A 27,164-nucleotide genomic window follows, 5' to 3' on the forward strand; every position below is an offset into this window, starting at 1 on the left:
AGAGATCCTGTAGTTCACAGACGAATCCAATGCACCAATCAGCTGAGCCATTTTGATTGTTTTGGTTAGTTTCGTCGATTTTGTCAACGAATATACGTTGTTTTATGACTTCCTGGTCCCGACTTCCTAGTAAGCCTGTAGCTCCTGGACAGGAAGCATGCTTGCTGCTCGAAACGTCAAAATCAAAGAAAAGTAAAGCTGACCTACATTGTAGCTATAAGTGAGCAATGTTTTGAGATTGAAACTTCGATAAAAACGGAAAATGAGTAAAGAAGCTACCGAGAATGATAAGAGGAAGAGAAACAATCTTCTTTCTCAATATTATGGCATCACAGAAGAAAAGGATGTTGAAAACCTATTTGATGTGGATGGAAAGCACTTTAATGCAGATGCCTACGTAGACAAACTTGTTCAAGTAAATGCCATTGTTAAACCTACAAAACTAAAAAAATTTGTAATCATGTTCTAATTTGTATTACTAGGAAACAAGTTTGAAACAACTCATAGATAAGGAAAGGGAATTAGTTCGTGAGATACAATCACTTGATTCTGAAATGCAAACTCTAGTTTATGAAAATTACAACAAATTCATTCTTGCCACCGACACTATTCGACAAATGAAAAGTGATTTCAAAACCATGGAAGATGAAATGGAAAAGCTAGTTCAAGACATGTCTCATATTGCAACTTTTGCAAACAATATATCTTCAAATTTGCAGGTAAATTTTTCACATTTTCTATATTAACCATTCTGCTCCTAGAATATGGTTTCTGTTTTTATATCTTTTAGGATCGGCGTCAGCAAATAACAAAACTATCAAATATCCATGAATTGCTTAAAAATTTGCAATTTTTATTTGATCTTCCCACCAAATTAAAATCTTCTGTTGAAGAAAAGAACTATTCACTGGTATGTTTTGTTAATATTTTCTATCATCTGTTTTCTACCTTTTTATTTTTTTCTAGGCTGTAAAGTACTATGCCAAGTCTGAGCAAGTTCTCAAAGATTTTGGTGATCATCCGTCTTTCAGCGGAATACAATCAGATTGCCAAGAAATTGTTACCACATTGCGGAAGTGTCTGAAAGACCAATTCGTCAGAGCTGAAGTATGTGGCACAATAGTTTGAAGATGACATGCATAGCAGACATAGATTCAAATAGTCAAGATATATAAAATCAGTGTTCTTTTGTTTTTATTCACATTTTTTTAGTATGTATTTTTTGTCGTGTATCATTTTTAGGTAACTTCCCATGAACTGGAAGAATCTGCATCACTATTGGGCAAATTAGGTGAATCCTCCACTAGCCTTGCCCGAGAATTCATTGTAATAAATAAAGGGAGGCTGGAAAAAGATTTGGATGATCTTTCCACGTATACTTCTAGTGAAAACAATGGCGAAGCCGTTCTTGGTTTTATTGAAAAATGCTGCAACACAGCCTTAAATAATGCTGCCCTAACCATTGCAACTTTTAACAACATTTTTCCATTGGCTTCCACGAAAGATAACGGGTATGTATAGCTTTCCAGTTTCACGTATATGCGTTTTCATAAGCGTGTGTTGCATTAACAGAGGGCTGATCGACATGGCTGTGGATATTATTAACCGACTTTGTCCAGTTGGTAGGCATCCATAAATTCACGCCTCGAAAAAAAAACAATTTGTCCATTTTTACGTTTCTTAACTGTACTTTTTTTGTTTTGCTTTCAATGCCTTTTCGGATAGTGAAAACAAAAGTTGTGGAAATGATCGGATCAGAGATGAACGAGGGTTGCTGCTTGTCCCTAGTTGCGGCTTTGGATAAATTTCATCGCCGTCTACTGGCCGTTCAGCGATTACTGATGTCGGATAAGCAGTGGAGCTCCATTCTTATAACGGATGTTGCCCAAATAATTTCCAACCGAGCAGCAGAGAATCTTACAATAAAGTGGACTGAAGAATTGCAAGGTTGGCGTGACTCCTGGAACAACGATAATCAGCCCCACGGATCGGTCAAATTCATCGAGGGAGCACTTATCGAACACATTCATCGTACGCTGGTTGCATTAACGGTATTTTCTATTTGATCTTGTTATATGGTGTAGGGCTTGCAAATAATTAGATTTTTTTTTGTTTTCTTTTTTTTTTAAACTAGGCTTTTGTAGGGAATCACGTAACGTTTTCCCAGGACTATCAGTTCCGTCAGACTTTCGGTCGACGCCATGTTCGCGAAGGCGTTTTCATATTGTCGCTGAAAAAATTGTCACTAATGCTATCAAACCTTTGTAACGTCACTGGAAAAGATAACGCATCTCCTACCCTGATTCTTGTCCTGTCAAGGGTGGCAATTGACTTTAATCAAAATTTGGCGCAATCCTTGGTAACTGAAACAAAAAAATCGTTTGCGCGTGTAGAAGGCTAATTTCGATTCCCGGATTTGCAGTTGTCTTTAATAGAAGAACAATTTGACATTCCAGCCGGTTTTCAAGGCGACAACCTCACCCCAATATCAGCCGTCACTGCCGACTTTAAGCAAGCTTCTCAAGCCCTTTTACAGAGATATGTTCAAAGTGAAAGTCATGTTCTTGTCCAGGTTAGCGTTTGAATGTGTTCATTGATTATGATGTTCAGCAATTAGTATCAGTATGTAATTTAAAAAAATTCATTTCCCATAACATTTTTAGATGATTCGCAAATCGATGGATTCTCGGGATTGGTTAACCACTTCTGAACCTCGAAGTGTTCGCCCCGTTATAAAACGTGTACTGGAAGAGATTAGTCGAGTTGACTCCCATGCAGCTCAACTGTATGAAGAAGGTTCGAGGAAGGATAGGAGCTCTGATTCTTCCCGTCGAACTCATCATAGGTTTATAGCATTACCCGTAAAATCCTTTTACCTATAAACCCATTCTTTTTCATTGTTTGAATAACAACAGCAGCTCGAGAATGCAACAAAAATCATCGTGGTCATCTTTGGGTCCATCGCAATTGGATTCTTCCTTGCTGAATAACATTCAAAAACTATTTTCTGAACGCATTGATCTCTCCGGGAACGTTGAGCCTAACAAAGGATCTATCGTCATGGCTATTATTAAAATCTGCCTCAAGGTTGTAATTTCCAGTTAGTTATCATGTTGGATTATTTGTAATGCATGTCAATTTTCAACTCTAGGGTTTTTTGGAATGCGTACGTCTAAAGACATTTGGGAAGTACGGTATTCAGCAAATTCAAGTAGACTGCTACTATCTGCAGCTTTTCTTATGGCGATTCACCTTTGACGAAAAGTATTTAGCTACACTAATGTCAACAAGTTGAACAAAATATAATAACCGTTTGAATTCTACAGTTTGGTTCACAGCTTACTTGATGAAATTTTGTCGAGTGCAGTCCAGCGTTGCCTGGAACCGGTTTTAATGGAACCAGGTGTTGTGGAGTTGATCTGCGAACGCTGAAAGCCATCAGTTATTCGCAATATCATTTTTTTTTCATTATTTTGCTTATTATTAATATAATTCCATGGAACCTAATTTTCCAATTTTTTTTAGTTTGGGGCTTTCATAATTTAAGCTATGAATCTGATCTATTGTGCGAGGATTCGGCCCAGACTTGCTGTATGATTAACTTTATTATTTAATCGACAATCAGATCATTTTGAAATGACCTCGGCTTTACACAAAACCACGAAAGTACAGGAGAGAAAAACGGTAACATTGTAAACGGTGTCTAATAGGACAATAAGCAATATGTAAAGGAATGGATGATGAAGCACATTTGGCCGGATTGGCCAAATAATTTTAACAAATTGAACAAAATATAACTGTTTGAATTCTACAGTTTAGTGCACACCGTTACCGTTGAAAAATGGTAACATTGTAAGCGATGTTTAATAGGACAATAAGCAATATGTATAGGAAAGGATGATGAAGCACATTTGAACTGGCCGGAAGTGTTAGTGGCTAAAGTTGGATTGGTTTCCATCATTCCTTGTTACTAAAGGCCAATGAAAACTAGAGGTAAGGCTGATGAAAAAATCTGACACGTAAAGTACCTTAATTTCAGGCTTCATTCATTGATCCGCTTGAATACCAGTAATGTCCCACTGTTTTGCATCGTCATGTATTAAGGAACAAAGAACTTAAACTTCCAGGCGGTCTAGGTAAAGAGATGTATGCTAGAATATCCGAGGATTACAGTACGTGAGGATTTCCCGTCCACATTTAGTGATATTCGTAATATGCTAGTGGTATAATACCATTACGATATGTTACGCGATCGCGGAACGGTATCTAATTTTGCTAGATTCTGGAGGCACAAATTCTTCGTGTTTCTGAAAATTTTAGCAGATTCTCGCCACGTTCGAAGATTTTGTAAGTTGCCAACATCTCGATATTATCACATGTTACAGACTTCACGCCAAATCTGTAATCACTTTAGGTATGAGCATACAATGGTTTCGATGGATAAGTTCTCCATCATTTCCTATTTGCCAAAGTTCTAGAGGAACGCTTACAAATTATAGCTACGTAAATACTTTTTACATGTTCTCTCCAAGTAACCATTTCTGTAGTTGATCAACTTCAGCGTGTTACTTGTTAAGTTTTATTTACTCATCATTTTAATATTCAGTATATTCAATTGTTAAAGCTAATACACTTTACCACAGTTTGATCATCAGTAAAGTCCTAGGAAAACTATTTTAGTTTTGATTGGGCGGCAGATGATATCCTCCCCATAATGGAGCCGGCACGCACCAGCGAAAGAACGTCCTGTATATCTTTGTTTATAACTTGTTCTTTCAAGTTTAAAGCAGTAGTGGATCGAATTCTGCCAGCTTTTTTTGACACATTTTCCGGTTTTAATTTGAAGTTTAAGTAACATTCTTTTGTCATTACCTGAAACAGAACAAATGCCAGATTGACTGGCAATTTCTGCTGAAGGAGCTTTTGCAGTTTCTGTAACTTCGTCTTCGTCTGATACTTCGTCTGAAGGCGTTTGAGGCAAACGTGACAAAATCAACAGAACCTTGTCGTAGACGTCATGGAAAACATCAAGTAATGGCCGCTCGAGAGTCACCTGCTCATCAATTAGAATCAAATAAAATCTATTGTAGCGCAGATTTATTGGTTTGTTCTACAGTGTGAAGAAGATTGTCTTGCTTGAAGAATTCGATAATGGGATAAATGTTCGATCGAAAGTTATTCGGTGTGCCCGAGTCTGGTTGAGATTGCCTCGTATCGATTAAATCCGTTCCAGAATCGTCATTTCCATATGATTCGTATTTGGGATCGAGTAGCAGGATAACACCGCTTATTCGTTGAACCTGACCATCACGAAAACCATCGAATTGCCAGATGTAACATTTAACAACAGGCCTGGAGTACATTATTTTTTCTCCAACAGCACACTTACTCTGGTCATGTACTCGACGACATCTCGCATATTGCGTGGGTATCCCGTAACCAACAAGGCATCAACATTTTCTTTTTCAGATGAGATTCGATTAATAAACACTTCAAGAGCTTTTGCGGGCGGTATAATGTTCGAGTCTTGGCTTCCTAAAAATTCCGAATTTTAATTTTTTTTAAAGTTTATTCACTTGTGAAGGCGCTGTCTATATGTCTTTCCGTATGCCAAGGCTCTCGAATAAAATGGGGCCACTGGTTTACCAATAACAGAAGCCACTTCAAGAAAAGTGGCTAGCATGTCAATGTGATGTAGTCTTCCACTGATATCCGTCAGCCGCTTTAAGTTCGATAGAATTTCAGATTTTTGCTCCTCTTTACAGAATAAAAAGCAAAATAGGTGGGTGCTGTGTTGAGAATCATATTACGGCAGTTACCTGTGTCGAAAACGAAAATTATATTGAGGTTTGGAACTTCGTAAATGTCCGACTCCTGTTCAAATGTAAGTAATGGCCATTTTTACATTTGATAGGCACTTTTGAAAATAAAACAATATGTTTTATTTACCCTAATAGTTCTTTGAATTACAAATGGCACTCGTTTCAGGAATTCTGGAGCCATGTGTTTGTGCATCGGAGAATTTAAAGCATCTGGCAAATGCTTCATTATGGCAGTGTCAATCACAAATACTCGGCTACTCGCGTTTTCGGACGAAGGATCCAATTCAGAGGGTAGCGTATTCTCTGTTGGATCTGCCTGATACATTGCCTGAAGTTCAGTGTGATGGTTTCTTGTCGTTTGCGGCTTTGTTGTATCTTTAGGGGAAATGTTAATATAACGCGTATCAGTTTAGGCCGATCTACTGCATTCGAATCACTATCCACCATCTAAGACATCATAATTGTTTTTATTTAAAGATGCAGCTCCACGTTGTCTAGCTCTATGAAGCGAAAGCATTATATGAGGGACAGTTAGTGAAAATGGCTTACCTTTGGTCATGCAGATTCCCATTGTTATTTCTGGTTTCTGAAATCACTGCAAGAGTGTAGTGGAACTGCCAGCAATCGCTTACAATTGAATGCAACGGATTAATAAGAAAGCACCTATAGTTTCTTCTCTGAAGCTCCAAACCTTGCGTAAAGAAGTCTAAGCACTAACAGCGGTGTGGTTGAAATGTATAGCAATTTTTAAGACCATTGTGCGTCAGGCAACAACCAAAAGTAGGACGAACACAAATTGATTTTGTGATGAATAAATCATGATGCGGTATCAATGCATCGAGTCACGCACTTTAAAACAACGATTGCGAGATCAATAGAAAATCATTTTCTTGTTGAGAATCAGCGCGAGGCTACACCTGGCTACATAGAAGAAGAGCCATTCATTTTTCTCATTAACCTTATCAATAAATGTCATGAAAAAGAGCCGAAAGGCCGACCCGATTGCATGTACTAATGCATCCCGTTTATCCTGAAAGGTAAAGCCTCATAAAATCAAATACATTGACTTGATCATGTTCATATGGAAGGATTCCACCACTATCAATTGTAACGTAAGCATCGCTTTGCCACTTGAAAGTACAAGATCCTTCAAACCTACGTTCTTTTCTTGTTTGATATTTGCCAATGTTCTGTAAACTTATTTGGAAATTAATTCCAAAATCCTAGGGGCAAAATATGTGATAATAACGTCGGCTCCCGCTCGTCGCATGCAGCACAAAATTTCCATTAGCATGGTGTCCAGGTTGAATGCACCGGCTTTATCGCCATGGTAAAGCATTGCGTATTCTCCCGAAACCTAACAAAGACACAAACAACTAAAATAGTGAAAGAAAGTTGGAGAAATGCGGTAAATGTTTGTGGCTTCTACCTGATAAATGAACATTGGGTGGTTAGGGTATTTGTCTTTGACCTGGCGAACCAAGTCTAGGTAAGCCAATCCTGGCTTAACCATAAGAAAATCCGCTCCTTCAGAAACATCGCGCTCAGCAGCACGTAAGGCCAATCCTGTACTGCCTGATGGAAGCTGATAAGCTCTACGATCGCCAAAAGCAGGCGCTGACTTGGCCGCATCACGGAAAGGTCCGTAGAAACAAGAAGAAAATTTTACAGCGTACGAAAGAACAGCTACTTTGCTGGCAAGGCCATTGTCATTAAGTATGGTTTTTATAGCTCCTACTCGACCATCCATCATATCAGAAGGAGCGACAACTTGGGCACCTAATTATTCAGTTTTTTAAGCATTTTAAACAGCAAATAAAATTAATTATTTTTTTATTGCAAAATTTACCTGCTTTGGCATAGGCTAATGCCTGGTTGGCCAATCTTTTCACGCTTGCGGCATTATCAAGGCTTCCGTCTTCGCAAAGAATTCCGCAATGTCCGTGAACTGTGTAGGCGCAAATGCATACCTGACGTTGTCATAACAACAGATTAAATTCCGAAGGGTGAAACAAACAGTGTTAGTTACGATTCGGGTGAATTCATAGAGCCAAACTTTCAACCCATCGTAGACTTTGGTAATTGGGGATGTATCTGTTGTTTTCTCGCTTTACCATAAACATACTGTGCATGCATGCATCTATACAGTTCGAGCTGAGTTACTTGATATGGGCTAGCTTGCGATGAACTCCAAAGAAAACGATAAGATTAGTAAGAAGGGTTAACAAGCTCATTAAAAAGGCCGAAAGAAAGGAGGAATATTCCTTAAATTTAATAAATACATTTAGCTTGTAGTACTAAGCGAAAATATAAGCTCGATTTTTTATTCTAGTTATAGGGTTTTAATCTCATCTAGAGCTTATATTGACTTACGTCACATGCAACAAGCAGATTTGGGAAGACATCTCGCAGTTTTTTTATGGCGAGAATAACTGGGGTTTCAGGATGATCAGCCGCCGAACCATAATCGTCTTTTGGCATGGCAAACGGAACTCCGAATAGCAAAACGGAACTCAATCCTGCTGCTACGGCAGGTTTCAGGTGAGTTTCAAGGCGATTCACTCCGTATCGATAAATTCCCGGCATACCACTGATTTCGTCTTCTGCTTCTGGGTCATCGCTTTTGGGTTGTGTTAATCAAATTATTTTCAGTCTTCACTATATTGTTCGTAAAAGTATTATGTGTTAAATAATACTTACACTATGAATAAGGGATACATCAAATTGTTTGGATTTATTGTCGTGCCGTTGCTTTGCCATGCTCGAAGGGTCGTGTGAGAATATCCACTGTGTAGCTTGTGTGTCAAGGGAACTTCAGCCATTCTTTAGCTAAACTTGTGGCGACTGTTGATCTGCTTCGACCTACGAGGACTGTACGCCCAGCTTTATATGCAGTTTACTTATCAACTCGTTTCTCGCATCGCCTGTGTCTTACGGCTTGATGCTCACGTACTCGTGAATGATTAGGGATCAAAAAGAAAAACGCTGCTCATCTTATTGTACGATACAGCAAACGAAAAATAATTTTTTCTAGCTCTTTATTATTGCTTGAAGAACTAATTTCCTACCTTCAATGACAGAATAAACTGTGAAAGTTTTGAGTTTTCCCTACACACAAGAAAAATATAGAAACGACATTGGTTTTTCGCCGCTAGATGACGTTTATTCAAATCCTGCCAAACTAAAGGCGTCTGCTAGCCGTCATGTCGGACGTTTGCTACAGTCTTTAAATTTGGATTCTTTATCTTGAAAAACAAGTGATTCAGAAATCCGGATCAGTAGACTACTATCTGATCTTTGTTTCCATATATTATGGATCTAATTACTGTTGTGAGACGTAGCCATGATGAAGAGAGTCCCAGGAAACGCCAACGGTTGAACACCGAGAATTCTCCTTGGGAAAAGTACAAACTTTTAAATACTGTTATTTTTTTTCCACCTCACTATTTATTCATTAATTTTTACCATATTTGCAGTGAGTCTGATATTGGTGTTACAGCATGTGCTGTTTCACCCCAGAATATTATAGCATTTGCATGTTATGGTAATCTAAAGCCTAATATGTCAAAACCAACTGACCAAAACATGACTGTTGTTGTTTGTGACACCAATACACCATGGGATACTCACATGTAAGTTTAAAAATAAAATAGCTTGTTTTTTAAATTAACCTGTTGTTTTCCATATTAGCGTAAAGAGCTGTGTGGCTCAAGTAACTGTTCTGGAATGGGACCAATCCGGGCATTATTTACTAATTGGTGACACAGCTGGAAATGCAGAGATTTGGACAACACTCACACATCTTCTAAATGAGTGGACCAGAGTTGCCAACATTTCTCTTCCAGATGAACCAATTCAGGCTGGAACATTTTTCTTTAATGGGAAGAAGGTAAAACAAAAATAATAATAATAATAAATAATGTTACAGTTCTGTAAAAGTTTCCCAAAATTCATCTATCTTTGTGTTGTCTTTCTCTGTTTTTTTTTTGTTTTTTTTAGACAGTCTTCAACAGTCAAAATCGAGAAAGTGTATCTTACTTGGACAAGTATACTCAAGTCGATATGAAACCATCTATCCGTGGGTTTGGAGGTCGTCCTTTACAAGGGTTTTTAGTTGTTGGAATGACGGGTCTCGTGCAGGCTTTCGTCATGGGCGGCACAAAGGGAAAAACGACCAACGTAGAAATTTTGGGTGGTGTACGTTTGGCATATTCCTATGTGGATCTTGCATGGACGAAAGGTAAAATGCAATTATAGTTTTCGTCTGGCTTGATATTCATGGATGCCGTCTACATTTCTAGATGGAGAAATATTAGCGATTGCTTGCACTGGTATCCCGTTGGATCCGATTGTCTATTGTAAGCTAACCATTCAGAAAGATGACGGAGTAGAGTTCAGCTGCCTTCTTGACGAATATCGTCTTCGTTCTGAAACGCTTACGGGACTTTTTCCGCTGCAATCAGCAGGTAAAAACTATATACATTAAAGATGCTATGGTAATACTACAGTAAGATTTAATGTTCGCTACTTCTTATATAGCTAGCGAAATGCGCGTGTGTGGAATAAACTTTAGTTCACGTGAAGACCCATCAGGGATTTTCCTACTAGTAAATGGAATGAGTAGTGGTACACTGCAGTACTGGGAACTTTCAGAGGTGGAGCGAACAATTCATTCGCTATTCTCCACCTCGGCTGCTACAAGTCGCTATTTGCAGTGGCAATGCATGTCCGTTTTCAATTGCAACAGCAAAATTACGTCGGTATGTCCATCTCGCAATGTCTGGGTTAGCGGATCAGAGGCAGGTGCTCACTCACAGCACCATTTGGTCATCACTACCACGTGCGGAGAACTGCTGTGCTTACACCGCGACAGTATGAAACAAGTAAGTTCAGGCAAATGTTTAAAAAATTGAAATGCTGTATGGACTTAAACGTGTATATTACGCGTTCTACTTCAGGTTGGACTCCTTAGCATTGCCGACCGATCAAAATGTGAAAATAAAACGGTCAGTTCGGTATGTTTCACAGCCACTGGCAATGCCTTGATCGCCTTTGATAATTCTGCTACAATGTTTATCTGCAAACTTTCACCCATAACGGATCCAGGTAATTTCTCTGAACGCTTTAATAACGTGGCGAAATGATCAACGATTTTGCTATCCTTAGGCGGTCCGGTCACTATTCCTTACGCACTGATGGCGTTGGAGTATTGTTTAATAACTGGGATCGACTACTGGGACGTTCTTATTGGTTTACGATCAACCATGTTGGATTCACTTTGCGAAAGACTAACAGATTGCTTTAACCAGCAATCGATCGGATTACAACAATTGTCGCAATATAGATTACACAATATTAAATTAGCCATCTTTCGGTAAAATAATTTTAGGTATGTGAACAACAAAAACCATCTAATTCAAAGAATATTTGTTAACCATAGGTTGGGTCCCAGTTCGAATTCGAAAGCAGGATTGCAGTATGGTATCATAATGTTAAATTCTGTGTATTCCGCATTAAAGTCGTTGTTGAGGCCTCCTCCCGAGCTCTTCAATCAAGACCGAGCACCGGCAGATAGTCTTACTGGTAAGAAATTTTTGAAATTTCAGAATCAAAGAAAGTACTGATTCCATCATAATGTTTAAATCAGCTGTGCTGAGTTCCAAAATTCCGGAGATCGGCACGGAAGTTGACAAGGTCTTGCTCCACTTGGAAGTGAAAGAATTTACTGTTGAACCGTCTACTCTCATCACAGTGCAGCATCTTATTCAGTGGACAGTTACCTTTATTTTGAGATTATTGAACAACCTACCCGATTGGAGGGCAGCAACTACAACTCGGGGAACAATGGTATTTGTTATTCCCGCTTATGATTTGTAGCGAAATAATGGCTCTTTAAATTCATTTTATGACTATGCCATTTCAGTGCGACATGCTGCGCGATCCGAAACTCCTCAACATGTTTCGAGAATTATTGGTCATATTCCGCATTTGGGGTCTCATTCGTCACTCCTGTCTGCCTACTTTCAGCTACATGGAAAACGTTGACGTTATTGCCACACTTTTCCGGATTCTCACGCGACTTCTCCAAACTTCGGAACCAGATGAAAGCCTATTAGGTAACGTAACGGATTGCGTAACTATAATTTTTGTTTGAGATGCTTGATGATAAGCCGCTTCTCAATTTCGATTGATCCCCAACATTCATCGGCAATTTGAACGATTTATCCCAACCGCTATCCGTTCCGGAATAAGTGGTGAATACCACATCCTTTTTCGATAAGAGCTGAAATTCAACAGCAGAGAGAGAACTTGTTTATTCTCTAGTAGCAAGTAACAGTTATCCCGCAGATCGTAAACGTCGAACGGTCCGACGATAGTTAAAATCCCGACGACGTTAAATGAATTTCATTCGCAGTTTATTCGTTGGCACGAAACCAATTTGGACCGTGGGATTTCCGACATTCACGCTACTTTTCTTTTTACCTTACTGGTTTATTTTGTGTCCCTTCGTGTGGCATCGAAGACATGAAGATATTGTTAACCATCGTGCTTGGAATAGCCCTTGGCTTTATGGCTATTGGTTAGCTGCAACAGGAGTATGGGTGGCAGTGTTTTTGGTAGCCCTATGTTGTTGGAAGCAAAATGATCACCAATGCGATGACACTGAAATTGGGTCCGGTACATACCTGCTGTCTTCTCAGCACTCCAAAAATTCGGTGCCGTTCTGCATCACACCGTTACCAGTCCAACCCAAGAAAGAGGAAAGAGAGGTCCCATCCTTTAAAGGGAGAATCAGCGAAGTAGACGTTTCTTTTGTTCAAGTACAGCCAATGCCACTCAAGACAATGCCTGCTTCACGGCCTTCAGAACTAGATTTTACGTGGGATAACGAAGATATTCAATGGTTAATAGAAGGCAACGAAACCACAGATCCTACCAATCTTGACAGTTTAGGTACGATTTCACTAGAATCTCTTACTGGGCGTGTAAGGATCGAAGAAATACCAGCTCTGATAGCAAGTCCCACAAGTCATAGCCCTTTGTCTCCTGGCAGCGAGAATGCGGATAAGGATTATGCCTTTCTTGGGGTCGAACAAAGGACAGACTATTATCAGTTAACGCCGACAGGATCTCCTCCTAGTCCTTCGTTTATGGAACATTCGGCTGCGTTAGCAAACCAGTTTACCTCTGAGATGGAAAATTTTATTACTGAAACTAAATTTCATGATGATACCAATGCAGAAACCGATTCCTAAAGAGTCCCTGTTCACGTGTAGATGTCGACTATTTGATATGTTCATGAATATTTTGGTTTGACTGTGTGTGCTTGACTAATTATTGTACTGATACGTTGTGTGTATGTATTATCCGTTTCCTTTACCCAGATGAATGTTGCCAGCTTTCGAGTCAATTAATTATTCCAGACATTGGACTGTCGTTGCCAGCGCGCGGAATTGCAAGCCCTATGTTATTTAACCAACTGCCATTACAGGTACGTTATTAAACCTTGTTGATATCTTTATAGCGTGGTTCTTTACATGTGTTGTACAATTGTATAGTATGAATATGGCATCCATCCAGAAGAAACAAGTCTAGCTAAATATGACGGGGTCGAAGGAGAGAGCAAAGTCGACTCGATTCGCCATGTCTACCTTGGTCCAAAGCCACATAATGTTCGTTATTGCTCTCGTTGCAAAGGTATCAGCATCATCGTCAAAGGTTTACGTGTGGGACGTTCTGCCGCTGCCAAGTCGTGGGACATGCGGTGGCAAATGTCGTGCCCATGTCGCGGAATGTGGACTCGCCAAGAAGTTCAGTAAGTAATTTTTGTGTATACTCGTTTGCTATGTTGTCGGTTTCTGAATTTCATATCAAATGTCATACATTTTCATGCGCATATCGCCGTAAGTTTTAAATTTGCGATAAGTGCTCAAATTCGAATTCAGCAAATGTTTAAATCATACAGTTATTTGTTTCATGCTGTAATCATTTGAGTTTGGCTCGACTACAGTCATAAAAGTGATTTGTGTAAGAATGCGAACTTGGGTTTTTTAATGTGATACGGTCTTAAGACATCAGTGACGTAGACATAACATAAATTAACTTACTTTTCGTAATGAACTACGTGCAAACAGGTAATGTCTTTCACCACTCGGAAAACTTTCGCCGGCTAACACGAACTTACTACTTACCGACGGAACAGTTCGCGCTAACCATACTAATTAATAAACGAATGAGACACGATTGAGTGTCAAGAACTACAGAAATCTAGAGCACTTTTCGGTGTAGCTGTACATGGTTTCGTAGTTGGAGATGGTCTTCCATTCGTCGGCTTCAATCTACACCAAATGATATTATAACTTCACGTACGTACCCTGCGATGTTTGTAGGCGTCAAATTCGAGCGCTCTCGAAGACGAATGAACGTTTGCTTACACATAATATTTACGTTGTTACATCGACTTGAGAAAAAACCATGAAAAATTATATTGAATTTTTATTGATTATTGACATAACTCCAACAATATGGTTAAGGACTCTAGGGAATGAGTTTGCACATGTTCAGCATACACGTAAAAAATTTTCACAATGGCTTTCATCATATATTTGGCGCTTGGCGTACTCTTCCGGTTACCATATTGTATCGGAAGATCGAAAAAATAAACAAACAGCTTATCTGGCTATTTTAGCCAAAGATAACTACTACTGCGTAGGCTAATGAATTGGTAGAGTGGACGTGGTTGTTCCCTTTCATCAGTAAATACATAAAGACTCATTGCCCAGCTTTAAAAAAACTAGCGGTCCACCTGTTGCATGCACAGAGCGAATCTAGGTTGAGCAACGAATTTTTATCTGACCTTCTACAATCTGATCGATACAACCATACGGCGAAGAAGTCATCCGTTGCATAAAGTTCCAAAATCATGCAAAGCCTTCTTTTTAGAGTTTACCGTAAACTAAATGAATTTGATGTGATGTTTACAGTAATTAACATTAAACTTAACCGTGAGTTTCGGAGGATTTTTGCACGAATACACCACATTAAAATCGGTTTCAAAATTGTGAAATGGCATTTACTATGTCTTTTCGCGAACAACTGATAACACGATTGATCACGTAGGTTCTCACACACCGTGGGTGTGGAAAAACCAACAAAAAAAACCTTCATTACGTCTAGAGTGTGCGCCGTACAGTACCAGTTGTTCTTTCGTATAAATACGGAGTGCGTAAGAGTAATTTTCATTCAGTATCCTGTCTGCAAGCTGTTGGACGTTGAAAGCCTCAGTATTTTCCTGAGCTGACTCTTCTTCTCGTTCCTTGCAAGTATCTTGATTAAATGCGCAATTGATATACGTAACTCACTTTATGCCTTTGTTTCCTTCCCTAAATCTGACTTTTGTTTAGTTCAACGTCCCGTTAGCCGACGCCATAACTTTTGAGTCATGGCAAGGAACAAATCCGTGTTTTGGTTATTCTTCACGGCGACATTGATGATGTCTGTCGTTTTAATCGACGCCCAAACCTTTTTCACGAACGGCCGTTACGGAAAGCGGTCTGATATCCGCTCGCGAGGTAATTGGAATTTTTAGCACACTTTACATTGTCTTTCTTTTATGTGGTAATAAGCTTGATAAACCAATTTGATACGATAACACAAACAAAATCTATTTTGTCATATACGAAACTGTTCTCTTGTTTCACTTCCTATTGTTAAATTCTCGCTAACGTAAAAAGCTTCTACCATTACTATTGGAAATTTCAACAGTGGCTAGCCGTTCAACCGACGAAAGGTTTTTCGGAGGGCCACGATTTGGTCGCTCTGGAAATGGTGGAGTACCACTTAGCAACAGTGAGCTTGATGCCCGCAATCCCGAAAGGTTTTTCATAGGAAGTCGTTACGGGAAACGGAGCGAACCGGAACGTAAGCTAAAAAAGAGTTTTCTATATACTGCTGATAACAATTAATAAAAAACAAAATCACAACTAGATTATGAAAATTAAAAACCAATGAACTATTTAAAGTAAAAAAGAGAAAAAAATTTGGTCTTAATGATGTAACGAACGCATTTTGTTTTCGTAGAAACTGTTCCGTCACAGCAGGCGGACGAGCCTTTTCTTAATGGCCAGGATAAGGAGACATTTCTTGAATGTACTCCAACAGGCATTGAGCAACTTTACCACTGTATGGAAAGGTAGCGTACATACTTCAAACAATTCCTTTTCTTAAACTTCAAATTGATCTTGGTTGAATCTTGGGCGAATTTTGGTTATGATTTTTAGGAAAAATGGAAACATGAAAATTCAAGAAGCGGCGTGAAACGGTACCAACATTTCGTGTCTGCATGAAACTTAGCAAGACGCTCTTTGACTTTTACCTTTATGACTCTAAAAAACACTAGTTCATGCATTGTACTATAATAATAAACGTTGTACAACATTGTCATATCAATTGCCATCCACTAGTTTTATGACTCAAAATTGTACTCACCGTGTTGTGTTCGCGAAACAACTCGAAACAGAACCGTGGCACAAGTGTAAGACAAGCACATACTATTGATATGTGTACATACCATTGAAAATTCTCTGCTGGTAAATTGTTCCTACTTCTGGAAGGAGATTGAACAGTACGCGGTAAAAATCCACCTTTTACCCGAGCGCCGGCCTGCGGAGGGTCAGACTACTGATGTGCCTAAAACGAGAAATTCAATGTTGAACTTGAACGGCCTCAAGAAAATGAGCAGCTATTTCAGCAAAACAAACCCGACGAACGAAAATAGGAACGAATGTTGTGGTTCTGGTGAAGAGCACGTGTGAATCCATAATAATGTTACCTTAGTGAGTCTAATTTTCTAGTTTAGGATTTTTTTTGCGAACAGGTCGAATGTATCTAAACCAGATTTCGTTTCCGCATTGATTTTTGTGTTTTAGTAAAAAAATGTTTTGCCTTTTGCTTTCGCCTTTTAAGTTTTTTTGTTTACTTGAATATGACAGCTGTTTTGTTTACTGCACCCTTAGCCTGTTCTTGGGTAAACGATGGATAAACACTATTTTGGTATCTGGTTTATCTTTATTTATTTGATTGCCTTGTCGTTATCACGTGTTCATTTTATCATAAACTTTGTGTTAGAGAGTGCCTTCCTAAAGTTATGTATTAAAATTATTGTTTTGAGAGAGACTAAGCAGCAATTGATGCTGCTGGTAGAAAGACTTGTCCCTCTGTAAAAATTGAGCTTCCTAACACTTGCTACCATGTTTGTTCCAGTAGAAATAGGTAATGGTGTTTGTTTTCAGTTTCAAACAACCAAATTCACCTAGCTGTTACATATGTTAGAATATTGGGAGATGTCAATGGTTTGCAAGCTATAAATCAAGAAATTATTATATTTGTATTTCCAGAAGCAGATAAAAAAATCCAGACATACCAAGATGTGTATGACAGCTCAATTCCTGATGCCATTTCAATTTCAGAGTTCATTTTACAAAGAATTGTGTCTAATGAGAGGGTGGCTTGTGTAAGTAATGAACACATAAATCACTAGAATAGGATTTGGAATAAGTAACAAATACTATACAGGTGAATGCTGAAACAAAAAAAATTTTCACGTATATCCAAATAAAAGAAAAATCCTATGAGTTGGCAACAGGATTGCAATCAAAGTTCAATATCAAACGAGGAGACAATGTGGCTGTAATTCTTCCAAACTGCTTGGAATACCCTGTTATTATTTTTGCTGTCATGTTAACAGGAGGGTGTGCAACACTGATAAATCCTGCACAGACAATCAGTATACATCTTCACCTTGGCAGTTATTGGACCTTAGGGTATGACTTATATTTTTGTAGGTGAATTGGAACATTCCGTTAGGTTATCCAAACCTAAAGTATGGATCGGGACGGAAGACTGTATAGCCAAATTTGAAGGAATTTATAAAGGCCTTTCCAAGCGACCGCCGTTCGTATTACTCAATGCTTCAACTACTTCTCACAACATAACTATTGAAAACCTCATAGCCCTTGGTAAAAAACAAACCTTCCAACAGCCAACTATCGATACCCGTGAAGATGCCGCGCTTATTCTCTTTTCCAGCGGGACTACAGGCCTCCCCAAAGGCGTCGTCTTGACGCATTTTAATTTGATTGCAGCCCGACGTCAAACCCAGTAGGCTACTACGATTATGAAAAATTATGTGTAATAGATATTCATGAACACGTATTCATTTAATAGGGAACTTGCAAAAGATGTCCGACGCAGAGATCCGTAAAAAAACTTTTTATATTCGTGGTAAAAAGTAGTTGTCTAGTCGTGTTTGATTTAGACAACCCAGTGGAGCAATACCTGTTACTGAATGTTTGGCAGCTGTTCTTCCCTTTTACCATACGTACGGTATCAGCGGTGTCTTTGATAACCTAATGGGAGGTTTACGGTTCGTTATCATACCCAATTTTTCGCTGCAGCGTTTTCTTCAAGCAGTTCAAGATTACAAAGTAGGATAGGCTTCCAGTTTGCTAAATACCATTTCCGTCAATGAATCTATAAACGAAATCTATTTTGTAGATTACTGTAGTCTCGCTGGTGCCTGCAATTGCCGTTCAGCTCGCCAAGCAGCCTGTTGAGCATCTGTACGACCTAAGTTCGCTCCGAGTGATTAGGTCTGGAGCATCCGCCTTGAGCGCAGACATCATAAACGATTTGAAACGAAAACTAAATTGCACAGTCTATCAAGGTTACGGAATGACAGAAGCCACTGTGCGTTCTCATGCCAACTACAAAGGAGTCAATCGTGAAGGCAGTATTGGGGTGGTCATGCCTTTCTGCGAGTGCAAATTAAGTTCTGCATTTTTTCATTTTAGAACTTAAAGGTGATGAATAAAGTTTCTTTTAACTTAAATTAGTAGGTGATGGATCGTGATACGCACGAGACTCTAGGACCAAATCAAGAAGGTGAGATTTGCGTAAGAGGTCCAATCGTTATGAAGGGATACGTTGGAGACGCAGAAGCCACTAGAGCCACAATAGACTCCCAAGGTTGGCTTCATACGGGCGATGTCGGCTATTACGATGAAGAAGGCTACTTTTTCATAACCGATCGCATGAAAGAGCTCATCAAGTACAAGGGATTGCAGGTGTCTCCAACTGAGCTTGAAAGAATACTTTTAACTCACCCGGATGTCGTAGACGCTGCTGTGGCTCCTATAGCAGATCCATCTGCTGGCGAAATACCTCGTGCTTACATTGTCAAAAGACAAGGCAGTGTTGTGACGAGCGATGAATTGGCAAGCTTCCTTTCAGGTACTAAAATTTATTTATTCGTTTTTAACGTTCTTGCTAATCATACAGTAATGTTTCCAAAAGATAAAGTAAGCGCATATAAAAGACTGCGCGGCGGTGTAGTATTCATCGATGCCATACCCAAGACTAGTACCGGAAAAATTGTGCGACGTCGTTTAACAGCTAAAACGATTAGCAAGCTATAAGTGATATTTGGAATCAAAAGAAATGTTCCAATTCGGAAAATTGTAGCAGAGGCCCTATTACCTGTACCGTGTAACAGATGGCGGTATTAGGTCAGATACATTTACACCATAAATAGATGGCGCTGATCGGTATGTACCATTAAGTTTCAATTCTTGTTTAATACCGCCAAGCTCGTTTTTTGATATTTCAATCTGAAAAAATCTTACATTCTTTGTGATATTTTAATGATTGATCATCATTTGTAATAATATATCATTTGTAATAATATATGGAGATGCTAGAAATACAAACGTGGAGCAAAAAAAAATATTCAGCAAATTTTATTTAAGTTGATCTGGTACATGTTCTATTACTTGCTACTAGGTACCAGCGTTCTTCCATGTGATATAGCTTCTGAATTTAATGCTACTAATTTACTAAACGCCTCCTTAAGAACAAGGGATAATCGTAAGATAGTTCCATTCAACCAAAGCGTGGGCATTCCCTTTAGTGACGGCGTCACTACTAAACTAAAGAAACTATACTATAAGAATTACGTTATTAGAAAGCGTCATTTTTTAGCAGGAAAAAAGGCAATCAGAGTAAAGAATATAAAAGTGTTTGAAAAAAAACCTCTTCATAGATGCCTGATCTGATCACTATTTGAAAAGGTTATTTTAATAGGTAATAACTGAAAACTGTGAAGGGTACGTAGTCGAAAAAATCACGTTCTTTGTTTATACTTAAAACGAAGAAGTTGTATGTATTTTTGATTTTAAAAAACATTTAAAAAATGGTTTTTGAATGTTTTGCAACCATATTTTTTATTATTATTAGACATCCTTCTGGATTGGCTAATAGCATGCACCCATGAAGTCTGCTTCTCTCACCTGCTTCCTTGTGCTCTTTGACCTTGCGGTTTTTGACGATTTTTTACGTTTAGTTTCCTTACTTGTCAAGATAAGCTTAGAAGGAGAAAAATAAGATATATTGTACAACAATAAAAAGTTTTGATACAAGGCAAATTTGTTTATAGCACCAAAGTGTCAGTATACAGCGCTTGAGACGTGCAGCGGCGCTTTGTCAGGCTTGTCACCTTGCATCATGGCCTACTCTAATAACGGCCTAACAACGCGCAATACCCCCAGCGCCTAAAACTGCATTGCCCGAGGGGCTTAATACCCCAAATCGAGCTCCACTTTCCACTGTTTGGTAACAAATACACACTTGAAATGTGTGGAAGGAAGCTGTGGAAGTGGAATTTTTTTTTCCTTTTTTTCTAGTACTACAGTAGTACCGCTTTCTCAAAGAACATATATCCCAATAACAATAATGATCCCAATATATCCCATTTCACATAAATCAAACAATAAGAACACGGTTGAATTTTCAAGGTTTTTTATTACTTCTGAAGTTTTATGACTTTTCTTTTCTTTGGTTTGTTAGACACAACTGGAATTTTATCAAATTGCACTCTAAACCTCTTTTCTTCAGTTCACAGAACAGCAAGGAAAAATTTTTTACACAAAAAGATTCCAAAATACCACTAACATTCATGGAAGAGTTGGCCACAGATATTGACGGGCCACTTGTATGGAAATCTGGATAAATGTTACCAGAGACAAACTGTTTTTCATGAGGTGTTGATTGCCTATTAAAATCAGTAGGTGGTTCACATGCAAAGTCTTGATGAAAGTGGGAATGCATGGTTTGTTCTTTCTCCTAAAAAACATAAATATATTGGTTAAACATATTAGCGGGACATGTCACAATCTGAATTTCAAATCCTTACCAAACTTGTTGAAGGAATAATACTACCACAGGTAGACTTCGTTCCTGGAAATTCTGACCGTTCATAGGAATTGGAAACCAATGAACCCATTGCGTGGGCATTTGCCTGAAAAGGAAAAATGTTTCTGTTACACAATTATCACTGTACATAAGAATATTGCATGTCGAAGTAACCTCATGAAGAGTAGTAGTGGATGGCCATGGCCGGAACAGGCTTGGTACTGCGTTTTTCAGCAATTTGTTTTTTTCATTATAGCAGTTAGGTTCAAAGTGCAAACTGCAAATGCGGAGGTCTTTGTGTAATTTAAAATATTTGGAAAAACCTGTTATTGCACTGTTGGATGCAAATTGACGAAGCCATAGTTCAATTACATTTTCGTTTCTTGGCCAACGAAAGAAACGAAGATTATTTTCTTTATTTGCGTAACTTGAACTAGAACAAAATAAAACGCAACACTTCACTCTCATTTAAAAAAAAAACTACCCTACACAAAAAGCACTAATCGCGACTGAGACGCTGTCCACTTAAACAAGCATTGCCGAGCAATGGCAAAAATCAAGAAAATTTTAATGGGTGGAATTACGCTTTGGAAAGTGGAATTCAATTTGGGGTATTAAGCCCCTCTGGCAATGCAGTTTTAGGCGCTGGGGGTATTGCGCGTTGACAGGCCGTTATTAGAGTAGGCCATGCCTTGCATCTTGCAACTGCATTGCAGACCATAGCTTTAGATGCTGCGCCTAAGACAAAGGGTTGGGGAAAAAACGTTTTACGTAATTAAAAATTAAATAAATCTGAAGATCAAAGCATCAGTTTTCGTTTGCTTAAAGCGTGGAAATTTCAAAATTTACATTAACAGCATACTGGAAAAAGAGGAGTATTGGTTCTATCTAAATGCTATCCTGCACTACATACGAACAGGTACTTTGAAAGGTTAAATAAGAAAAGAAAACTTGTCGTTACTTTCTCAGTTGAAACAAGAAGGGGAAATTTTCTCATTCGACGTAGTTTAGTTAAAGATGGACACAATATAGGTTTAAATTTCATGTTAAAATTTTTCTTCTCAAATAGTCTAATACATCATGAGTCTAGTGGATAAAAGAAGATTATCTGAAGCTTTAATGTTGACTGGCAAGAAAATTTCAGCCTTCGACTTTGCATGGGGTCATTATCTTGAAGAAAATGTACTTCTAAGTCTGTGTATCACTGGTGTTGGAAACATTACAGTGCCTATTTCTTTGACGGTATTTACTTTATAATGCCATGTAGACAACATCGGGAAACACATTAAGTCTTATTTCAGGATATTGAACGTCTGAAGAAAGCCCAAGAGCTAGAACACCGTGTCACAGGCAATGTGGATCCTTTACCTGATACCAAAACTATGCGAATAGAGGCCCAATCAGTGACTTTTATTCCATCAAACTTTCTACAGAGTGGGATTTCTGCACTGTCGTCAACCGCGATGCGTCACCTTGGAATTAATCCAGGCGTCTTAGCTATCGAAACACATTTAGATAAGCTTTCATTCACTCCTCCTGGTGGACGTCTGGAACCAAGTTTTGTTTTGAAAAGACAGCCAGGTAAAAAACGAGCTTAGCTAAGTTTTATGGATTTACTCATCAAAGATGTTGTTTTTTCTGGAAAAAGGTATGTTTGCCACCATGATTCTGCAAATTCCAGTTGAAGGTGGTCATACCGGTGGAACACTTAAAGTTCAGTCAGGTAGTAAATCAATGGGTTTTAAGTGTGTGGTCGGCAACAACCAAAAGTTTCACCTGACAGCCATTTATGTTGGTTGTAAGCAAGAGTTGGAGACGGTCACGACAGGCTGGATGGCGACATTATCCTTTAATCTTGTTTGGAAAAATGCCATGGCCATGGCTGATTCCCCTCTCCCGTTTCCAGATTTAATAATAGTTTTAAATGAAATAACCGAATCGCTCAAGGCTTGGACAACTCCTACAGATTACGAACCTGTACGTCAGAAGGTCGCTGCTACGGTTGGAGCTTCTCCGGAAGAAATTGTTGCTTCCGTATTAGACACGTTTTTGCCTAGCGATCGTCTAGATTATTCTCCGGGCATCTTATCGCCGAACGCTAGATGTTCAAACGAAGCCAGCAATATGCTATTTTTTTTACTTGAAGGAAAGTACAGCATAGCTGATCTAGGATTTGCCGATCTTACTGGACAGGATGAGAAATTAGCTCGCATCTTTAATTGTTCCCTATTTCTTGACACACATTTGGCCGTCATCACGCAGCATATAACAGGCGCTCTGGACTATTGCGATTTGGAAAAGGAGATATTATTGAATAAAACATTTAAAATTGAGCATTGGATAAATTCCACTAATACGCTCATCAAACTAAAAGGAATTGAATTTGACCTACGAACTCAGTTGATAGGCGACATGCAAAAGCTCAAGAATTATATTGTCCACGAAGACGGCGAAAGCGAAAAAAAACTGCCACCTGGATCGCCTCGATCCTTTTTCTGCCACTATCCTGTCTTAGTCATATGGCCGAAGCCACAAACAATCCGCATCTATTGCCAACATGGCTTTGATGCGGTCCTTGACCGTATGGAAGCCGCAGTCGATATTTCCTCTAATTGTCAGGAGCTAATCGGCGATCTTGGCATTGTATTGTCATTCTGCCGGACAGAACCGTTCAAAGTTTGGAGAGATCCCACGATTAAAGCTGGCCGTCGAACTTATAGGCTGTTTAGACTATGTCTGTTTTTACAAGCTCGTGACGAGGGACTCGAACTCCTTGATTTACTTGCAACAGATTTCTGTTCCGATAGTGGGAAGGATGCGCTTAGTCTCATTACTAATAGCAATTCACCGACGTATATCTACGAGGGTATTCAAAGCGAAGATGTGGCAGAAGTTATCGCGGAGTTCCAATATCTGATCAGTGGTAAAAAAAAGAAAGCTCTGTCAATTGTATTTGTTCACTGTGCTTGTTAAATGGACTGTATTTTTATATTCTGCAGGTTGGAGTGCGTGTTTGGATCGAATTTTGAAATTGGCCACTCCAAACCGCATCGTTGAACAACTGGCTCAGCTCATCAATCTCGTGAAACACCTTTTGGATCGCTCATGTTTAGAAGAAGGAGTAAACTTAATGGACTGCATTTCTTTGATTCTGAGGGATCTGGAATCCAACTTTGCCAAGGCTTTAAGACAACCTGAAGTGGATGCTTTCTTGGATCAGCTTACAATTATGGAAACAAATCCGTTGACCTCTAATCCGTCGCGTTTGGAAGATTTTGCCTTCCTATTCGCCCGGCTTGACTTTAACGTGCAATGCCGCCTGGTGGTCGATCTACAAAAGGAAAAGTGTGCCAGACTCCGTGACCTTCCATCTTGTCAACAAATGTTTCGAAATTTGTGCCGCACCGTGTCCGTTTGCGATTTACGAGCTGTTGGACTAATGCCTAACGTTGTCGTCCAGTTACTGACGGGCTATCTGAGTCTTGATGATGAAAACCTAGTACAATCAATCACGGATCAGATATGTACCACAAACATTCAGTGTCCGGAACCATCAGCTCAGAACAACGATTTATTGGAAGCAATTTTGTATTCGTCACAAGTGTGGGAGCTAGTTCCGACACTCCAATTGGCGAAAAAAACTGTTGTTCGTCTAGTAATTGCCCGTTTATCGTTCTTGGTTTCTGTAGTTGATCAACCAGTCCCAGCTGACGATAAGAACACCCCAAAATGTGAGGGGGCCGAGGACCCTTCGATGGTGCAACCGTCTCAAGATGCTGTGAGAAAAAGTGTTTCGCGGTGTGTTCATTGGGTTTTCCGATTAGAACGAGACAGCGCGATAGAAGATCAACAAGGATTTGATTTACTCACCTCCCTTTATTCGAAGTTATCATTGGAAAACTTGTGTCATCTTACATTGGATCTACGCGTATTGGATGATTCTCTGTTGAAAGAAAATCCAACAACCTGCAGGTTATTTGTTAATCTTTGCCAATTGTTAGTGAGCCGGAGCAAAGAAGCCATACCTCAAGTGCCGCAAGAAATCGTGATTGAAGTCGTCAAAACCTTCATTTGGCTAGGTGATGTCTTACTCGTTCGATCACTGGTCAAACAAATTTGTTTGGCTGGAAGTGGAGGTTCCTGGGATCCCGTGGACAAAAACAAATTGCTTGAAACTATCGTATCGTCGCTTGAGTCGTGGTGTGAAATTGGTCCGAGCTCTAGTCGACTAGTTCGTGACTCTGCAACTGCTCTGATTGGAGCTTGGATTGTCGGCTTGTGTCGTATTCTCGACCAAGTAGGCTCCGTTGCTACACTCAGTCGGCAAGCAGATGGATTACGGAACAAGATTGCCTTATGCGTCAACATATTCATCCGCACAGAAAAGAGCCAACCCCGTACCGATCAACCGAGCATTGCCACCTTCTTTTCATTGTTGCTTAGCAAACTATCTCCTGAAAGGCTCTGTCACCTGATTGTTGATTTGCGTAAGCTGGATGCTACAAATTCGTCCTCATCGTTGCTTAAATCCCCGCCTTGCTTCGATGTCTACCGAGACTTGTGTCGACTTCTTGTTTCTCAAGATTTGAAGTCATTCATGAAGCCGTATGCATGGCTCGTCACCGAGGTGTGGAAGTGTCTCCATTGGTTCGCTGACGAGGAGACCTTTATGACCCTTTCCCACAAGATCCTTGATGCTTTTCTTCCTGATCAAGAAAACCCGCTAGTGGCGAGGATTGTAACTTCATCAGAGCTTCGCCTGCTGGCCACTGCTTCCTCGTACGGGAAAACGGCTTTTTGTCTCTTCCTGGATCAACGTATCAATCGTTTAAAAAGCATTTCAAAACCCTATCTGTCGTGGGACCATCCGTATGCTGTTGTTCCGGGTCATCCAGAAGTAGAAGCGTTTCTTCGATCATCACACAAGTCGATGATGTATTCCCATTTTGGTACATTTTCGGCCGCTTGCAAGTTTGCTGTCCGAGTGAGTGGCACAAAAAACGGCTACAGCGTCCAAGTTAATCCAGTTAAAGTGGGCAAACAATTCCGATGCAAAATTGATAAGATGCTGAGCCGTAATGCCTTGCTGAAAAAAGAAATAGATGATTTGACCGAATTTCTGGGAAGTCTCAAGCAAGCTGACAGTATCGCAGCTGGGCCATCTTCGAAATGCAGTAACAGTCCAGCCGAAAAAATCACGTTTAAGAAGGAAATAGTCTCGTCTGACGATGAGATTTGCATCACTCCTCCAACCAAACGAGCCAAAGCGGAGCCTACCTTCATCACCAATGCTGCAGATTATTAGTAACGTGCCTTACCTGCCGTTTAACTTGCTCAATGGAAAGTAGGGTTTGTGAATTGTTCATGTTTTTAGTCCTAAATAGTTTTCGTTCGTGTTTTCTAGTAGAAACGGAGAAACTCAAAGATTATTAATGATTTTTTTTTGCCAGTTGCATTTTTTTTTTTTTTTTTTGCTTTGTTTCCATGTTACATCTTGTGCTAATTCGCTCTGCAAGAGCTACATCTTTGAAAACAGTTTCTGATTTGATTTTGACCAACACTTTTGTTATCAAGGGTAATTCGTCAAAACCTGGATTTGTGGCGCCTGTTGTTTGGCCACTCATATTTTTCTTGCAGTGCATGTAAATCTTGAACAACTCAGATAATGAATCATTCCCTAACCAAAGTTTTACGAGTGAATACAACCAAGATTTTGTTCGTGCCTTCATGTGGCAATATGTTTTACCGAAATAAAATAAAAAATCAGTTTTTTTTTCCTTTTTTCCCCCGTAGCCATGAATCGATGCGGCTCATATTTAATGCTCTAATGACAAGATTACATATCCTAGCCGTATAAAAGTGAAATTTTAAAAACGGATAAGAATGTTTATATGGCAATCCGTTTACCTCCCCCCCCCCCCCCCCCCGAAAAGAATTTTTTTTTTAAATATCGTTCTAAAGCTTATAAAATAATGCAAAAAACAGTCGGGATTATTTCGTTGTCCTTATTTTTTTTTTGAGTTATTAGGAGCATTGCACTTGTAGCTTTTTTTGTTACAACGTTTCTCAGATTTATGTTGCCCGTTTCGGCACTCT

At 39.3% G+C, this 27,164-nt stretch overlaps 8 protein-coding genes across 12 annotated transcripts in view; 6 read left to right on the top strand and 2 right to left on the bottom strand.

Annotated features, from left to right (window-relative positions):
* Nucleotides 1-102: 102 nt before the first annotated feature.
* On the top strand, nucleotides 103-3,507 carry LOC130697627 (vacuolar protein sorting-associated protein 51 homolog). Of its 2 annotated transcripts, none has more exons than XM_057520547.2 (13): nucleotides 103-415; nucleotides 483-719; nucleotides 791-910; nucleotides 967-1,107; nucleotides 1,243-1,511; nucleotides 1,573-1,622; nucleotides 1,726-2,051; nucleotides 2,135-2,359; nucleotides 2,423-2,572; nucleotides 2,664-2,845; nucleotides 2,919-3,087; nucleotides 3,152-3,264; nucleotides 3,327-3,507. In XM_057520547.2, exons 1-13 carry the CDS (start codon nucleotides 263-265, stop codon nucleotides 3,430-3,432), a joined length of 2,241 nt encoding a protein of 746 aa, XP_057376530.1. In that variant the 5' UTR covers nucleotides 103-262; the 3' UTR covers nucleotides 3,433-3,507. The 2 variants fall into 2 exon arrangements, with proteins under 2 accessions (XP_057376530.1, XP_057376528.1); XM_057520545.2 differs by having other exon boundaries at nucleotides 105-415; nucleotides 2,916-3,087.
* A 1,137-nt stretch (nucleotides 3,508-4,644) lies between these two features.
* On the bottom strand, nucleotides 4,645-6,659 carry LOC130697767 (uncharacterized). Of its 2 annotated transcripts, XM_057520575.2 has the most exons (8): nucleotides 6,372-6,659; nucleotides 5,950-6,197; nucleotides 5,820-5,874; nucleotides 5,647-5,757; nucleotides 5,390-5,535; nucleotides 5,115-5,300; nucleotides 4,873-5,053; nucleotides 4,645-4,811 (listed from the first exon to the last, which is right to left on the bottom strand). In XM_057520575.2, exons 1-8 carry the CDS (start codon nucleotides 6,391-6,393, stop codon nucleotides 4,672-4,674), a joined length of 1,089 nt encoding a protein of 362 aa, XP_057376558.1. In that variant the 5' UTR covers nucleotides 6,394-6,659; the 3' UTR covers nucleotides 4,645-4,671. The 2 variants fall into 2 exon arrangements, with proteins under 2 accessions (XP_057376558.1, XP_059353352.1); XM_059497369.1 differs by having other exon boundaries at nucleotides 4,645-5,053.
* Nucleotides 6,660-6,862: 203 nt separating this feature from the next.
* Nucleotides 6,863-8,767, bottom strand: LOC130697792 (delta-aminolevulinic acid dehydratase-like). Its single transcript, XM_057520584.2, has 5 exons — nucleotides 8,523-8,767; nucleotides 8,196-8,442; nucleotides 7,672-7,792; nucleotides 7,252-7,601; nucleotides 6,863-7,179 (listed from the first exon to the last, which is right to left on the bottom strand). The coding sequence occupies exons 1-5, from the start codon at nucleotides 8,642-8,644 to the stop codon at nucleotides 7,021-7,023; spliced, it is 999 nt and encodes a 332-aa protein (XP_057376567.1). The 5' UTR covers nucleotides 8,645-8,767; the 3' UTR covers nucleotides 6,863-7,020.
* A 267-nt stretch (nucleotides 8,768-9,034) lies between these two features.
* Nucleotides 9,035-13,721, top strand: LOC130697590 (mediator of RNA polymerase II transcription subunit 16-like). Its single transcript, XM_057520516.2, has 13 exons — nucleotides 9,035-9,226; nucleotides 9,299-9,454; nucleotides 9,513-9,711; nucleotides 9,822-10,062; nucleotides 10,124-10,288; nucleotides 10,362-10,705; nucleotides 10,781-10,928; nucleotides 10,989-11,196; nucleotides 11,263-11,405; nucleotides 11,470-11,669; nucleotides 11,746-11,938; nucleotides 13,208-13,314; nucleotides 13,382-13,721. Exons 1-13 carry the CDS (start codon nucleotides 9,135-9,137, stop codon nucleotides 13,640-13,642), a joined length of 2,457 nt encoding a protein of 818 aa, XP_057376499.1. The 5' UTR covers nucleotides 9,035-9,134; the 3' UTR covers nucleotides 13,643-13,721.
* LOC132088419 (uncharacterized) overlaps nucleotides 11,953-27,164 on the top strand; it is a 55,956-nt gene continuing 40,744 nt past the window's right edge. The window contains exon 1 of the mRNA XM_059497371.1: nucleotides 11,953-13,133. Coding sequence (XP_059353354.1) covers nucleotides 12,221-13,078 — 858 coding nt within the window. The 5' untranslated portion in view covers nucleotides 11,953-12,220 and the 3' untranslated portion in view covers nucleotides 13,079-13,133. The remainder of the gene's footprint in view (nucleotides 13,134-27,164) is intronic.
* On the top strand, nucleotides 15,027-16,271 carry LOC130697847 (RYamide neuropeptides-like). Of its 2 annotated transcripts, none has more exons than XM_057520649.2 (5): nucleotides 15,027-15,145; nucleotides 15,227-15,394; nucleotides 15,588-15,743; nucleotides 15,903-16,014; nucleotides 16,103-16,271. In XM_057520649.2, the coding sequence occupies exons 2-5, from the start codon at nucleotides 15,265-15,267 to the stop codon at nucleotides 16,137-16,139; spliced, it is 435 nt and encodes a 144-aa protein (XP_057376632.1). In that variant the 5' UTR covers nucleotides 15,027-15,145; nucleotides 15,227-15,264; the 3' UTR covers nucleotides 16,140-16,271. The 2 variants fall into 2 exon arrangements, with proteins under 2 accessions (XP_057376632.1, XP_057376627.1); XM_057520644.2 differs by having other exon boundaries at nucleotides 15,090-15,141.
* On the top strand, nucleotides 16,828-19,342 carry LOC130697669 (probable 4-coumarate--CoA ligase 1). Its single transcript, XM_059497376.1, has 10 exons — nucleotides 16,828-16,874; nucleotides 16,950-17,093; nucleotides 17,219-17,334; nucleotides 17,397-17,607; nucleotides 17,666-17,981; nucleotides 18,048-18,080; nucleotides 18,139-18,307; nucleotides 18,378-18,656; nucleotides 18,719-19,112; nucleotides 19,176-19,342. Exons 2-10 carry the CDS (start codon nucleotides 17,072-17,074, stop codon nucleotides 19,295-19,297), a joined length of 1,662 nt encoding a protein of 553 aa, XP_059353359.1. The 5' UTR covers nucleotides 16,828-16,874; nucleotides 16,950-17,071; the 3' UTR covers nucleotides 19,298-19,342.
* Nucleotides 21,773-26,794, top strand: LOC130697544 (uncharacterized). Of its 2 annotated transcripts, XM_057520455.2 has the most exons (5): nucleotides 21,773-21,987; nucleotides 22,138-22,310; nucleotides 22,370-22,649; nucleotides 22,717-23,991; nucleotides 24,068-26,794. In XM_057520455.2, the coding sequence occupies exons 2-5, from the start codon at nucleotides 22,149-22,151 to the stop codon at nucleotides 26,371-26,373; spliced, it is 4,023 nt and encodes a 1,340-aa protein (XP_057376438.1). In that variant the 5' UTR covers nucleotides 21,773-21,987; nucleotides 22,138-22,148; the 3' UTR covers nucleotides 26,374-26,794. The 2 variants fall into 2 exon arrangements, with proteins under 2 accessions (XP_057376438.1, XP_057376446.1); XM_057520463.2 differs by lacking the exon at nucleotides 21,773-21,987 and having other exon boundaries at nucleotides 22,036-22,310.

The sequence above is a fragment of the Daphnia carinata genome, chromosome 10, assembly GCF_022539665.2.
Source record: "Daphnia carinata strain CSIRO-1 chromosome 10, CSIRO_AGI_Dcar_HiC_V3, whole genome shotgun sequence".
Lineage (NCBI taxonomy): Eukaryota > Metazoa > Arthropoda > Branchiopoda > Diplostraca > Daphniidae > Daphnia > Daphnia carinata.

Coding starts and splice junctions, on each gene's coding strand:
- LOC130697669 (XM_059497376.1), top strand. CDS start 17,072: ATGTTTGTTCCAGTAGAAATAG. Junction 17,982..18,047: donor GCAGCCCGACGTCAAACCCA/GTAGGCTACTAC, acceptor TTCATTTAATAG/GGAACTTGCAAAAGATGTCC. Junction 18,308..18,377: donor AAGCAGTTCAAGATTACAAA/GTAGGATAGGCT, acceptor TCTATTTTGTAG/ATTACTGTAGTCTCGCTGGT.
- LOC130697544 (XM_057520455.2), top strand. CDS start 22,149: ATGAGTCTAGTGGATAAAAGAAGATTATCTGAAGCTTTAATGTTGACT. Junction 22,311..22,369: donor CAGTGCCTATTTCTTTGACG/GTATTTACTTTA, acceptor GTCTTATTTCAG/GATATTGAACGTCTGAAGAA. Junction 22,650..22,716: donor TGTTTTGAAAAGACAGCCAG/GTAAAAAACGAG, acceptor TTCTGGAAAAAG/GTATGTTTGCCACCATGATT.
- LOC130697627 (XM_057520545.2), top strand. CDS start 263: ATGAGTAAAGAAGCTACCGAGAATGATAAGAGGAAGAGAAACAATCTT. Junction 2,360..2,422: donor AAAATTTGGCGCAATCCTTG/GTAACTGAAACA, acceptor CCGGATTTGCAG/TTGTCTTTAATAGAAGAACA. Junction 2,846..2,915: donor TCCCGTCGAACTCATCATAG/GTTTATAGCATT, acceptor GAATAACAACAG/CAGCTCGAGAATGCAACAAA.
- LOC130697767 (XM_059497369.1), bottom strand. CDS start 6,393: ATGGGAATCTGCATGACCAAAG. Junction 5,536..5,646: donor TGAAGTGGCTTCTGTTATTG/GTAAACCAGTGG, acceptor CGGAATTTTTAG/GAAGCCAAGACTCGAACATT. Junction 5,301..5,389: donor TCGTCGAGTACATGACCAGA/GTAAGTGTGCTG, acceptor CGTGATGGTCAG/GTTCAACGAATAAGCGGTGT.
- LOC130697847 (XM_057520649.2), top strand. CDS start 15,265: ATGGCAAGGAACAAATCCGTGTTTTGGTTATTCTTCACGGCGACATTG. Junction 15,395..15,587: donor GTCTGATATCCGCTCGCGAG/GTAATTGGAATT, acceptor AAATTTCAACAG/TGGCTAGCCGTTCAACCGAC. Junction 16,015..16,102: donor CTTTACCACTGTATGGAAAG/GTAGCGTACATA, acceptor TATGATTTTTAG/GAAAAATGGAAACATGAAAA.
- LOC130697792 (XM_057520584.2), bottom strand. CDS start 8,644: ATGGCTGAAGTTCCCTTGACACACAAGCTACACAGTGGATATTCTCAC. Junction 8,443..8,522: donor ATGTATCCCTTATTCATAGT/GTAAGTATTATT, acceptor ACAACCCAAAAG/CGATGACCCAGAAGCAGAAG. Junction 7,180..7,251: donor ACCCAATGTTCATTTATCAG/GTAGAAGCCACA, acceptor TGTCTTTGTTAG/GTTTCGGGAGAATACGCAAT.
- LOC130697590 (XM_057520516.2), top strand. CDS start 9,135: ATGGATCTAATTACTGTTGTGAGACGTAGCCATGATGAAGAGAGTCCC. Junction 9,712..9,821: donor TTTTCTTTAATGGGAAGAAG/GTAAAACAAAAA, acceptor TGTTTTTTTTAG/ACAGTCTTCAACAGTCAAAA. Junction 10,063..10,123: donor GGATCTTGCATGGACGAAAG/GTAAAATGCAAT, acceptor CTACATTTCTAG/ATGGAGAAATATTAGCGATT.